Here is a 12,626-nt window from a genome sequence, read left to right as displayed (position 1 = left end):
ATCCTTCAAATACTGCAGCACCTTCTCTCGTCTAAGCCCGGCCCGGACGACACCCACTCAGGCCTTCCCCGAGTGTTTCCGAGACATTCCGTAGTGTGCGCATCGCACAAACGCTGCTGAGCTCTGGGTGACATCCTGACCCCAGGATGACACTTCTGCCCACTGCCTCACGGGACAACAGAGGGGGCAGGAAGTCTACTGTCTGCTCAGAAACGAGCCCCAGCACCTCCACAAAGCCGGCCCTGGGTGTGCCAGAGCTGGGCGCCTGGAAGAATTCAGAGGTCCTGTCCGTGCGGTCCAGGACGACGGGACTCGAGTTGAGAGCACAGCGCTCTCTAGACTGGGTGTTTTAACCCCAAGCTGTCCAAGCCTCAAGGCCTGGCCGTCAGGGCGGTTCAGCGAGAAGGCCCGCTGGGCCGGCAGCCTCGCCGAGTTCTTGAAATCGGCTGGAATTCGGAGCCTCTGCTGGCAGCGCAGTGGCGGCCTGATGGGGCAGCCGCGCCGGGGGCTCACTCCCAGCGAACCTGCCCTGGGCGGGTGCAGGGGGGCCCAGGGCCTGCAGTTTCAGCGACCAACGGGGTCGCGGGGCCTAAGACCGCCACCCAGCGGGCGCCCCACGGCCCAGCTGCCGCCGCCCCTCCCCAGTTCCGTCCCAGCCGCCCCCAGCCCTGCCCGGCCCAGTCGCCCCGGCCCCGCGCTCACCCTCTCCTCCTCGGCGCGGATGTCGGGCATGGTGCTGAGGCAGAGGCCGACCGCCGTGACAGCCACGAAGGCCACGGACACGCAGGCGAAGAGCTTGCCGGCCGGGCCCGAGCGCGGGTCGTCCAGCACGTCGCGCAGGCGCCGCCGGCCGCGCGCCAGCCGCCCGCCGCCGGACCCAGGGGCGCAGGCCGGGCTGCCGGGGCCCCCGCGCTCCGCCGGCCCCGCGCGCGCCTCGGCGGCCTCCTCCTCGCGGCGGCGCAGGCGGCGCAGGCAGCAGCGCTCCAGGCGCGCCTCGTCGATGCCCCAGTAGGCCAGCTCGTCGCGGAAGGCCAGGGCGCACGCGCCGCGCAGCAGCCGCAGCTTCCCGGCACGCAGCAGCGCCACGATGGCGCGGAAGGCGCACGGGCTGCGGTCGAAGAAGAACTCGTCGCGGCTCACGTCGTAGTCGTCGCACACGCGCAGCAGCTCGTCGTGGCCGCGGCAGGCGCGGAGGCGCTCGAGGCGCGCCAGGGGACAGCGGGCCAGCGCGGCCCAGGCCAGGCGCACCCTGCAGCCGCCCACGTTGATGATGACGTGCCGGGCGCGGGCCCCGCCAACGCCGCCGCTGCCGCCGCCGCCGCCGCCAACCGGGGGCTCGGGGCCCGGGGGCTCCGCGGGCCCGGGGAGCAGGGCCATGGCCCCATGCGCCACACCAGGGTCCGGAGGCTGGGCCTGCGAAGGAAGGGAGCGCGCGTTAGGCCGTAGACCGGCCGGGAGCTCTGGGACACCCCCGCCCACGCATGACCTTGGGGCTTGGGGAGCGAACCAAACCAAGGGCTCCATCGGCCCAGCCGCTCGGTTCTCCTCTCCTGCATCCCTGACGCCTGCAGGTGGTCCGAGGAGCCCGCCCCTCAGCTTTCCAGCAGGCCCCGCTTACAAGGGACCCGCCTTAATTTCTTGCCTGGAGACTAGGGACGCGGCCAACGCGGGGCAGCACGAGGGAGGAGGGCGGGGGCCGCCCTGGAGATGCTGCCTCCCGAGATGATGGCAAGGCCAGACCTGGGGGGTTTCCGGCTGGTTAACAAGTGGGGGCCGGGGGAGGGGCTGCTACGGATGTATTGATCCTTAAGAAGCGTCAGCCAAGCTGCCAGAGCAGCCTGTGGACGTTGTTTGGATTCGGATTAGAGGGAACCCACTATAAAAAGACATGTAAGAGTAACTAAGAAAATCCCAGCACTACCTACGATTTTAAAGCCTTCTTAAAGGCATGAGACTAGTACTGCACTCGTGAAAAACAGGGTGTTTCGGCCCCTTAGAGGCCCACAGTGAGGTATTCACGTGAAATGAGGTCTGGGTCTTCATTAAGCACACCTTTCTCAAGGTGGTGTGCAGACAAAACACTTCACCTGCTGCTGGAGCCCGGTGATGGGAACACTGGGGCCATTATACTTTCTCTCTGCTTTTACATACATTTACAAACGTCCCTAATAAAAACAGGTTTGTTTTGCTTTTTAAAAGCTTCCAGATAATTCTGCTGCACAGCTGGGTTTGGGAGGCACTGATGTAGAGAAACTCACGATGCTTCGGTTGCCTTGATTCTCTAAACCAGAGGTTCTTCATTTATTGTCCATGGGAATTCTTCAGGGATCTATGAGCCTTCTAAAATTAGATGCAAACTTGTCTGTGTACACATTTTTCTAATAGAGGATCCTCAGATTCTCAAAGGGATCTGTGGCCTCAAAACTTAATGAAGCTCACAGCTCCAAACATATAAGGGAGGGAAATATCTCTGTAGTGTGGGGATTGCTAGCCTGGGTCCCCTTTAAAATATTTTGAACGTGAGTCACCCACACTAGTTTGTGGGCACGTACACTTTGGCATTCGTTGTCGGATGCCTTCTTAAGAATGCTTGGGCAGAGGTAAGATTCCAGGTGAGTTTCTTATATGAATGACTACTTGTGTTATTCTTTGACCAGGGTTCAAGAAACTCACAAAAGAAATCATATTCTTCTCAGTGAGTATCTCATCATAGCTCGTGCATAGACCAGCAACCAGAATTCCTAAATGTGTTGGTTTACTCGGCACTTGTTAAAAGGACGTGTCTCAAAATATGTTACTGAGACAAAATCATTTTTGTCCCGAATGTGGACATTTAAAGTTTTGTGGCGTATTTACCCACAATTGCACCTGACATTCCTTCCTCTGCCCAGAGCTGGGTCACCCCTTAACGTCTATGTATCTGTTTGGAAACGGGGTCCCTGACTCAGGAACCACATCAAAAAGGGTCCATAAGTAACACTGATGACTGTGTCCTTTGCAGAGACTCCCGTGGGTTCTTTTCCACGCCGCTGGAGGGCGGTTCTGTTCCTCCAAATCGTGCTCAGGATGGCCCCCCTTGACTTGTTAACACAACGGGGTCAGCGCTTTGGCATCATGCACTTCTCTGCACCGTGGCAACAGTGACAGAGCAGAGAAAACAGGCAAATACCAATCCGGGGACATAAACTCCAAAGGTCCCATTTACCAGGGAGTATATCTTAGACATTGGCTAGGCAGTAATCTGCAGGGGAGGGACAGTTCCAGTTTGGTTCTCAAAGTGTAGAGTGAGGGCCAACAGCACCAAAATTATCAAAAGAACCTGCAAAAAAAAGTATATTCCTGGCTCTACACTTAAAATTCTGAGGGACTGGAAAACTGCACAGTAAGGACCCCGAAATATCCCCCCACTAAAGCAATGAGAAAACCGGCAAAAACCATCAGAATCAACTTTTTTTGGAACTCTGGACAGTAACCAAAGGGTAGCAGCAGCCAGGGGGGAACACTTGAGTAAAAACAGCTGAGGGCTTCCCTGGTGGCGCTGTGGTTGAGAGTCCGCCTGCTGATGCAGGGGACGCGGGTTCGTGCCCCGGTCCGGGAGGATCCCACATGCCGTGGAGCGGCTGGGCCCGTGAGCCATGGCCGCTAAGCCTGCGCGTCCGGAGCCTGTGCTCCGCAGCGGGAGAGGCCACAACAGCGAGAGGCCCGCGTACCGCAAAGAAAAAAAGTGAGCTCTTAGCAGTTTATTTAACCTGCTTCTCAGCTCAGCGTTCGCCTTGAAGATGACAGCCTGCGTTCCTGGTACCAGGACTGGTACTGGAAGAGGAGAGTGGACCCGATTCAGGAGGAACCGTAATTATTTGGACCCTTCTGGTGGCTCCCCCGAAAGACCCGTCAGAAGGCTTGCCTGTACCTCCCCTAGCTCGGGGCTCTCCCAGGGCTAAAGCGGCCACCCGGGCAGCTTGTGGAATCACTTACACGAGAGTGTTTGCTGAGGCAATGGATGAACATTATTGTTGGGGCAAAAAATAGACTAACCAGAAAGCTTGGGAGAAGAGGCTGGGGAGTGAGACTCTTTGGAAATGCTCCAACACACTGCTCGAAATCTGGAATGCTGCTCACGCGCCTGGGGCCATGTGCGCGCTCAGGAGAGACCTGAGAAGGCCCTACGCTCTCCCCCCGCCCCGCCCCCAGCAGACTGCACAAGCAGGAGGCGAAAGGGGGAGGCAAGGGACAGGCCTGCTGGGTGTTGAGGGTGCCCTGACACACAGGGCCCGTCTGCAAAGACTGGTCTGTTTTTGTTTTTGTTCCAGGCATGTGAGAATCTCTGTCCAGTCACTTGCTGACCATTAAGCTAATGGGACAGAGATATCAGTGGCCACACAAGACAAAAACATACAGACTTTGCCTAATTCGTCCAGAAAAGTCAAACAAACAACAGCAATTACAGCAAACCCTGGGGAGCGGAAGAATCTGATTAGAAGAACACAGGAGTAAATCTTCATGGCCTTGGAGTAGGCAATGGGTTCTGAAATACAACAGAAGCATAAGCAACAAAAGGAAAATAAATAAACTGGGCTTTGTCATACTTAGACTCTTTTGTGCATTAAAGGACATTATCAAGAGAATGAAATGATAGCTCATGGGATGAGAAAAAGTTTACAAATCATATATCTGATAAGGGTCTAGTGTCCAGAATACATAAAGGGCTCCTACAACTCAAAAACAAAAAAGACAAACAACCCAATTAAAACGTGGGCAGAGGATTTGAAGGACTTCTCCAAAGAAGATACAAAAATGGCTAATAGACACTTGAAAAGATGCTCAGTGTGATCGGTCATCAGGAAAACGCTAATCAAAACGACTTGGTACGACTTTACGTCCACCAGCTTGGCGGCGACCAAACAAATGGAGAGAGGAGTGTCGGCAAGGGCGTGGGGGACTCAGGAGCCCGCACTCTGCTGGTGGGGGTGAGACATGGTGCGGCTGCTGTGAGCAGCTGGGCAGCTCCTCAGAAAGGTACACGCAGGCTTGCCGTGGCATCCGGCAGTGTCACTCCAAGAGAACTGAAAGCCTAGGTCCACGCAAAAACGTGTACGTGAATATTCACAGCAGCATTATTTACAACAGCCAAAATGTGGGAACAACACAACTGTCCATCAGCTGACCAATGGATAAGTAAATGTGCTCCATCTACATACTGGGACACAATCAACCACAAAAAGGAATGAAGTGCTGACACAGGACACAGCACGGATGGATGTTGAAAACATGGTGTAAGTGGAAGAGGCCGGACAGAAGGGAACTGTCCAGAGCAGGCAAATCTGCAGAGACAGAAGGTAGGTTAGTGGTTGCCAGGGGCTGGGGGCTGGGGGAGGAGGAGTGACCGATTAATGGTGACAGGGTTTCTTTTGTCGTCATGAGGATGCTCTGGCATTAGGTAGTGGTGAGGGTTAAAATACTAAAAACACTGAATTGTACACATTAAAATGGACATTATCATTTCAATTTAAAAAAAATTGACATCTGGTTCTGTGCCTGTCAATGAGCAGGTGTAGTGCACTAAAGCCCGAGAACCACTGCTTCAACTGCCAAAATCAAGACCTTTCATTGTCGTTAAGGATTTGCTGCTCTAACCGCTGCCAGGCAAACCTACCACCAGGGCGACTCACGAACCGTAAAGCGGGGGGCGCCCAAGGGGTGTTCGGCATGCAGCCCGGATGCCTCACTGGTCCTGAGATTTGGGAGGGGGAGAAAACCAAATAGAAGGGGCCGTGGGGAAAGAGCCAGCATGCCTGCCCAGTCACTGCAGGATTTGAGGGCGAAGGCGCTCCGGGCTCAGCTGTGTTGCTGATGCCTCGGGGTCGGCGTTTCATGCAGCAAACGTCAGTAACATCGGCTGGTGCTAGACACGTGATGCTGGAGCTCATGGCGGTGGGGGTGGGGGGCGGAGCCGGGGGCGCGAGGACGACCGGCACTTCCAACGCTGCGAGGCTGGCTCTGCGCAGAGGAGAGGCTGCCCTGAGGGCTTTGCAGGCTCGCCGACCCGGCAGGAGGTTGGGGAAATCTGAGGAGGTTATGCTGAGGAGGAAGATCCTACTTTCCTCAGACGCAGTCAGTTGTTTAGGTCGCGGACACTTGTTGCAGAGATCCCCCAAGCTGCCGCTTCTCATCGAGGACGCAGGGACAGCGGCTCGGAGTTCCACATCAAGGATGCCAGCGGCTCACGGCCGACCTCCTTCCCAGGCAGCTGGGAGGAGGACTCAGCATGTGCCCAGGAGGCAGGCGGGGGTCCTCACGGGGGGCGCCCCACTCTCTGGAGCCGTGCGAGGCCACCGGGAAGGATGGAGCCTCCAGGGCAGGCTCACAAGTTTCTGGGCTGAGGCCGAGGTGTGCCCGAGAGAAAGTGCCACGTGACCTCACGTCCTTTTCCCGTAACTGTCAGAACCAGAGCTGACGGCAGCTTCTGCCTGGAATACCGTGAGGGGCAGAGACAAGTATGGAGTGGGAAAGCCCACCTTGCCTACGCTAGGCTGGGGTCCTCCACGTCTTCCTGTCCCCGTGGAGCCAGTGACAAATCCGTAGCACAGGTTAATCAAGTCCTTTTGTAGCCACATCAAATGTGTGCTCCGAATTCTTTGTAGGTAGGGGTGACTGATCATTAAAATAACTGGGTAATCAGCCAGACCCTACAACTTTCCTGTAAAGGGTTTTCTTCCCCGGAATATACATTTACAAACATAAACATAACTTACATGTTACTAAGTGTTTTTAAGTCACGTTCTCTCTTAAGAGACTGGCAGTCACTGCTGAGAGCCCTGAAGTGCATCCCTATTCGCTGTGTGGGGCATAAGAGGCATTCAAGTGCCGTGGATTTTAAGAAGAAAACGGACAGCTCAATAGAAGAAATGGGCAAATTGTCACAGAGTTTACAGTAAAGGGAAAACACAGACTTTAAATATATGAAAAGATGCTCCAGTTCATTTCTCTTTTTTTTAATTTATTAATTTATTTGGCTGCCTCGGGGGTTAGTTGCGGCACGCGGGATCTTTCGTTGTGGCAAGAGGGCTTTGTTGTGGTGCACGGGCTCTCTAGTTGTGGCGCATGGGTTTTCTCTCTCTCTAGTTGAGGAGCGCAGGCTCAGTAGTTGCTCTGTGTGGGCTTAGTTGCTCCACGGCATGTGGGATCTTAGTTCTCCGACCAGGGATCGAACCCGCGTCCCCTGCATTGGAAGGTGGATTCTTGACCCCTGGACCACCAGGGAAGTCCCTCCAGTTCATTTCTAATAGCAAAAATAAACATCTCAAATTACTACGTTGTAAGGTGGGAAGGTTTGATGACACACTTTATTGCCAAGGATGTGGGGTCTCTCGGACGTGTTCATTTCTGATAGATAGTAAACTGGTAAACCATCATGACAGGAGGTGGAGGGTTTGAACTAATCCTACAGGAAGCACTGATGTTTGTCCTTACACCCTAGTGAAAGGGTAAACTAGAAAAAAATCTGCCTATGGGATAGGAGGATTACAAGATTTCTCTGCCCGGCTCTACAAGAATATGTGTCGAAAAGCCTACCTGCACAATGGATTTGAGGTTGAAACTTTTGTCTCTGAAACTCAAAGCTAGGAAATTATCCCCCGTGAAAGGTGGTCCCAGCTTGGCAATATCCTGGAGACACACATAATCAAGTGGGGTGACTCTGCCCCCGGGACACCTGGCAAGGCCCGGGACATTTTTGGTTGTCGTGATTGGGTGTGACTGGCATTGGTGGGAAGGAGCCAGGGGTGCCATGAAACCCTACAGCGCACGTGCTGGACACCCCAGAACAAGGGCAGACCCAGCCCAATGCCATCAGCACCCCTGGTCTAGAGGGACGACTCGCCACTCAAGCCTCATAGCTTCTCACTGATGAAGCCTCAACCGAGATGAATTTACAAACCGAAATTATAAAATACACAGGGCAAAGCCCCACCAGAGCAAACACCCGCAGACACAGGAATAAGAGGATCAGGCTCCTGGGAACTTGAGATGATAGGATTATCAAAAATCTTTACAGACATCAAAGAAGGAATTAAAACCCCAGAGGAAGAAAGACATTATCACAAAGTCCAGGAGGATCTGAATAAGAAAGACAGTTTCCAGAGGTGAACAGATGAGACTGAAAGTAGAGTCTGTCAGGTTAGGGTCAGGGTGAGATCAGGTTGGGGTTAGGGTGAGGTTAGGCTGAGGTCAAGTTGGGTCAGGCTGAGATCAGGTTAGGTCAGGTCGGGTCAGGTTAGGTCAGCTTGAGGTCAGGTTGAGGTCAGGTTGGGTCAGGTTAGGTCAGCTTGAGGTCAGGTTGGGTCAGCTTGAGGTCAGGCTGGGTCAGGTGGAGGCATTCTCTCCCAGGAACCCTCCAAAAGGGGTCAATGGAAGACAGACATCACAGACCAGGACACATAAAGCAAGCAAAGGAGAAAGGAAAATGATCAATTCTGTTTACAGGAATCCCAGGAGAAGAGGTGAAAATAAACCAAGTGACGAAAATGTGGTGAAGATGGAAGACATCCAGCTGCAAAGGCTCAGTGCACAATAGGACGAGGAGATTCCACGCCTGGCGCTTTACAGGGAGACCTGGGGGCTTTAGTCCTCAAAAGGAATGTGTGCTGTGGGACTTGGCTTCGTAGCTACTCTGGGGAAAGACGCCCCCGTGTCCGGCACAGCCTCCCTCCCTCTCCCTCAGCTCAAAGCCCCGTGACACTGTAACTGGGGCTGGACACACTCAGCGGTCACCGCAGAAAGGGCCCGGGGCCTGGTCCACTGCCTCCAAGGCAGCCGTGGCCAGAGGAGAGGGAGCGTCTGCCCGTCATGCTGTGCGCCCGTCGGGTCCTGCCCCGGCTGGCACCCCCGCATTCCGTCCCTGGGCCCTGCGGGCAGGAGGGGCCGGTTAGGGGTGCATCTCCTGGGGGGCCTGCAAGGCAGCGCGGCAGAGGGGCGTGTGTGAATGAAAATGAAAAGGGGGAAAACATACATGATTAGGAAGAGGTTCTCAAATACCGGGCCAGCCCACAGTGGAGGAAATATTCATTCTGTAGCTGAATTTACCAACTTAGGCTTAAAAACATGAACTGGAACAGACTAAAACCTCTTTAGCAGAGATAGAGTTTTTGGTGTCACCAAGCAAAGTATTCTCTAGGAGAGATTTCTTTCCTTGTACAAAAGAGACAGCTTCTTACTTGGAGAAGGTGACCTTTAAAATGAGACCCCTGGCCGTACCTGGGATGAGGGATCCATGCTGTTGGGCACCCCGCACCCCCCTGTGGCCCCCACGTCCCCGGCCTGTGCACACGCTGGTGGACTCCCAGCTGTCAGCACCTGTTTCTTTGCCGGACAGGCCACAGATGCTTGAGCCTTCGTGCTCCCCGGGGCAGCTCTTGCCATGGTGACAGGAAGCCCCTGAGCCCCCGGTCCCCGGACGGGCCTCAGTGCAGACTCGGGGTTAGGGGGTGGGGTGTGGGGTGGGGTATGGGTGGGGCATGTGGGTGGGGGTAGGGGTGGGGTGGGGTAGGGGGTGGGGGGTGGGGGTGGGGCATGGGGTGGGCTGGGGGCTGGGGGGTGGGGACTGGGGTAGGGTGAGGCACGGGGGGCGGGTGGGGGGACCAGGCACCCCGAGGGCACAGGAGGCCCCCAGATGCGTCCAAAAGGTGGGCGTTTGATCTCAGCTTAAAAGCCAGTGGCTTTAGGATCTAAAACATCACTTCACACCGTAAATGTTGCCAGATAATTAATCCAGTGATTAAAGGCTCTGATAAACTCTTCCCTGCCTCAGTTCTGGTTCGGAATCTTTACAAGTTCAGTTGCCACGCCACCTCCTCCCTCACCTCTTCTCACCCTCAGCTGCCCGGTGGTTTGCGGGAAAAGGGGGCCGTGACCCGGCCCTTCCACAAAGACCATTCCAGCCTCTCGGCAGGTCTCTCCTTCCAGGTACCTGCTTTGCTTTACAGCTGAAATGCTTAACCTCTGAGCTGACACAGGTTCACGAGAACGAACACATAAAACAGGCCATGTGACAGTATGGAAAAAGTGATCTAAATAAGAAATGCTTTTCTCCAACCAGCCAACTAGCAGATGACCGCGGCTGAGCTAGTTTAAAATAAAAATGCATCTAACCTCCTGACAATAAAGAGAGCAGAGGTTAATATTTCGTGAGCCACTGCATTTTTTGTTTTTCAATTCTTATTGTCCTACCAAGACAAACATCATATGAATTAAGATAAAAATCATCTATGGGTTAAAAACAAAGATCCAAAGGCAAAGAACTAATTTTAAATAAAACATGATTCTTAGGAAGTTTCAGCCTTAAAGATAAGTACTATTAGGGTCATTCCTATAATTTCTTTCCAGTTGTTAAACTCCAGTGTGTTCAGCTATTTTGTTTCGAAATGCATTTATATGCTATATGTCAACGTTACACAACTTACAAAAGGCTTCCAAAGTGTACGTATGAACAGAACTCATAGATCTGGTTTTTAGCCGTGTTGTTGACAGAAAGACTGATGCTTACTTTTCAGTTATGACTCACGAGAACCACATCTAATCTCCAAACCTGGAAGACACAGTGCCATTTGGTAACTGGTAACTCTTATTCACAAAGCATGATGTATATATACAGCAGAGCCGCATATAATGGCCCTGAAGATTTTTCTTAAATTAAACTTTCAATTTTGAGCTTGAAGAGATCCTTTTACCCAATCTGTCCAGTGGTAACATCTCGCAAAACCGCAGGGTGCAGACACTGACACAGTCCAGACACAGAGCATCCATCACCACCACAGCCCCCGCAACCCACCTCCAGCCCTCCCAGCCCCACCCCCAAACCTAACACGGCCACCACTGGTCTGTTCTCTGTCCCCGTACTCCTGTCAGCCCGAGAATGGTGTATAAAAGGACCTGCGCTGTTATGTAACCTTTGAGGATTGGCTCTTTTCACTCAGCATAATTCTCTGAAGATTCACCGGGTTGTTGCTGTATCAACAGTTCACTCCACGAGCTCTCGTGGTGTGGATACTCACAGCTCTTTAACCGCCCACGAGGTGAAGGACAGCTGGGTTCCTTCTACGATTTGGCTGTTATGAGCAAAGCTGCTATAAACATTTCCATAAAGGTTTTTTCCCCTCTCTGGGTTAAATAGCCAGTGGAGCAAAAGTTTTTACTTTTTTATTTTATTTATTTATTTATTTTTGCGGTACGCGGGCCTCTCACTGCTGTGGCCTCTCCCGCTGCGGAGCACAGGCTCCGGACGCGCAGGCTCAGCGGCCATGGCTCACGGGCCCAGCCGCTCCGCGGCATGTGGGATCTTCCCGGACCGGGGCACGAACCCGTGTCCCCTGCATCGGCAGGCGGACTCTCAACCACTGCGCCACCAGGGAAGCCCCAAAAGTTTTTACTTTTGATAAAGTCTAATTTACATTTCTTTTTTTCCTCACTGTGCTTTTGGTATCAAGAATGATGTGTATGATCCAACATCCCAAAGATTTTCTACTGTTATTTTTCTAAAGTTAATAGTTTTGCATTTTACATTGAAGTCGGACTTAATTTGACTTACATTTAAGTCTGACTTAATTGTTGTATAAGGTGTGGGACTTAGGTGCTCAGCAGGAAAATACGTCTACACCATCTTCCCGGAAGTGGAAGTCCCCAAAGATTTTGAAAGCAAGCTATAAAATGTTCGCTAATCTTGTGACTTATAATAGAGTCATTTACAAGGAATTCTGCCGGCTCTGGAAACAAGTTACAATAAAGTAAAACCAAAGTAATTTTTCCTCTAAAAGTTTTACAATTTACTTAAATGATATGCTTGGAGCATCTAGTGCGTCTTCATGTTCTAGCTGCTCAGTATCTTACAAATTTTTTGGAAGCTGTGTCTAAATATAAATATGTAAACAGATGTTTTAGGTGTCCATTGACTCTGATTTCTAAACAAATAGTTTTTCTAAAGTTATTCTTAGAATAGCACTCACTGAAAGTGGCTCTAGTCTCCCCAGGATGACTCAGAATTTTAATAGCAATCTTCACCTACATTCCACCCCATTCTGAGGGGCACCTGGCCTTGGTTCCAGCAGCTGGTGACACCTGCCACCCGCCTTGTACCGGTGCCTGGTGGCAGAAATGTGCCAGTTCTCTCAAACCCCTCTGTTCAACCTTTGCCTTTTGGGGATTTGAAATCAATAAGCCTCAACTGGGTTAATTTACCTCTAAGTGTTTATTAAGCTCAGATAGTTCTGCTGAATAAATAGGAAAGAAATATCCGATCTGCTCAGAGCGTGGACATGAACACGCCCAGCATAGCTTGTAGGTTCGTACAGCTAAACGCTTTCTCTTTCTACTGCAATCGCACTTCACCACCTGGGACCACATCTTCCCACTGAAGAGCCGTTTCTCACCAGAAGCGGCTCATTTCTGATGGGAGCAGGCCAGGTCCAACGTGAGATCAGGCACCGTGTGCCAGAAGGCAAAGCAGAGCTCCAGTGTCAAAGGGCATGTGTCAAAGGTTGAGGGTGGTGCAGAAGGGATCCTTCAGGCAGACTTTGAAAGTCTAAATACATAGTGACTGGACTTAACACACGAGTAAGTAAAGCCCTCAAGTCTAT

The 12,626-nt window shown here is 52.6% G+C and overlaps 1 protein-coding gene across 1 annotated transcript in view; it reads right to left on the bottom strand.

Annotated features, from left to right (window-relative positions):
- The window catches only part of KCNG2 (potassium voltage-gated channel modifier subfamily G member 2), a 40,260-nt gene extending 30,843 nt beyond the window's left edge, over positions 1–9,417 (bottom strand). Inside the window, exons 1-4 of the mRNA XM_089894265.1 lie at positions 9,253–9,417; positions 8,770–8,903; positions 5,805–5,997; positions 703–1,413 (exon numbers count right to left, since the gene is read on the bottom strand). Coding sequence (XP_089750391.1) covers positions 703–1,413; positions 5,805–5,997; positions 8,770–8,903; positions 9,253–9,417 — 1,203 coding nt within the window. The remainder of the gene's footprint in view (positions 1–702; positions 1,414–5,804; positions 5,998–8,769; positions 8,904–9,252) is intronic.
- Between the last annotated feature and the right edge of the window lie 3,209 nt (positions 9,418–12,626).

Source organism: Delphinapterus leucas, chromosome 14 (genome assembly GCF_059928025.1).
Source record: "Delphinapterus leucas isolate spDelLeu-1000000601 "Yukka" chromosome 14, BTC_Dleu_Yukka2, whole genome shotgun sequence".
Classification (NCBI taxonomy): domain Eukaryota; kingdom Metazoa; phylum Chordata; class Mammalia; order Artiodactyla; family Monodontidae; genus Delphinapterus; species Delphinapterus leucas.
Note: the sequence above shows the minus strand (reverse complement) of the source record. Positions and strands in the feature narration are given on the sequence as shown.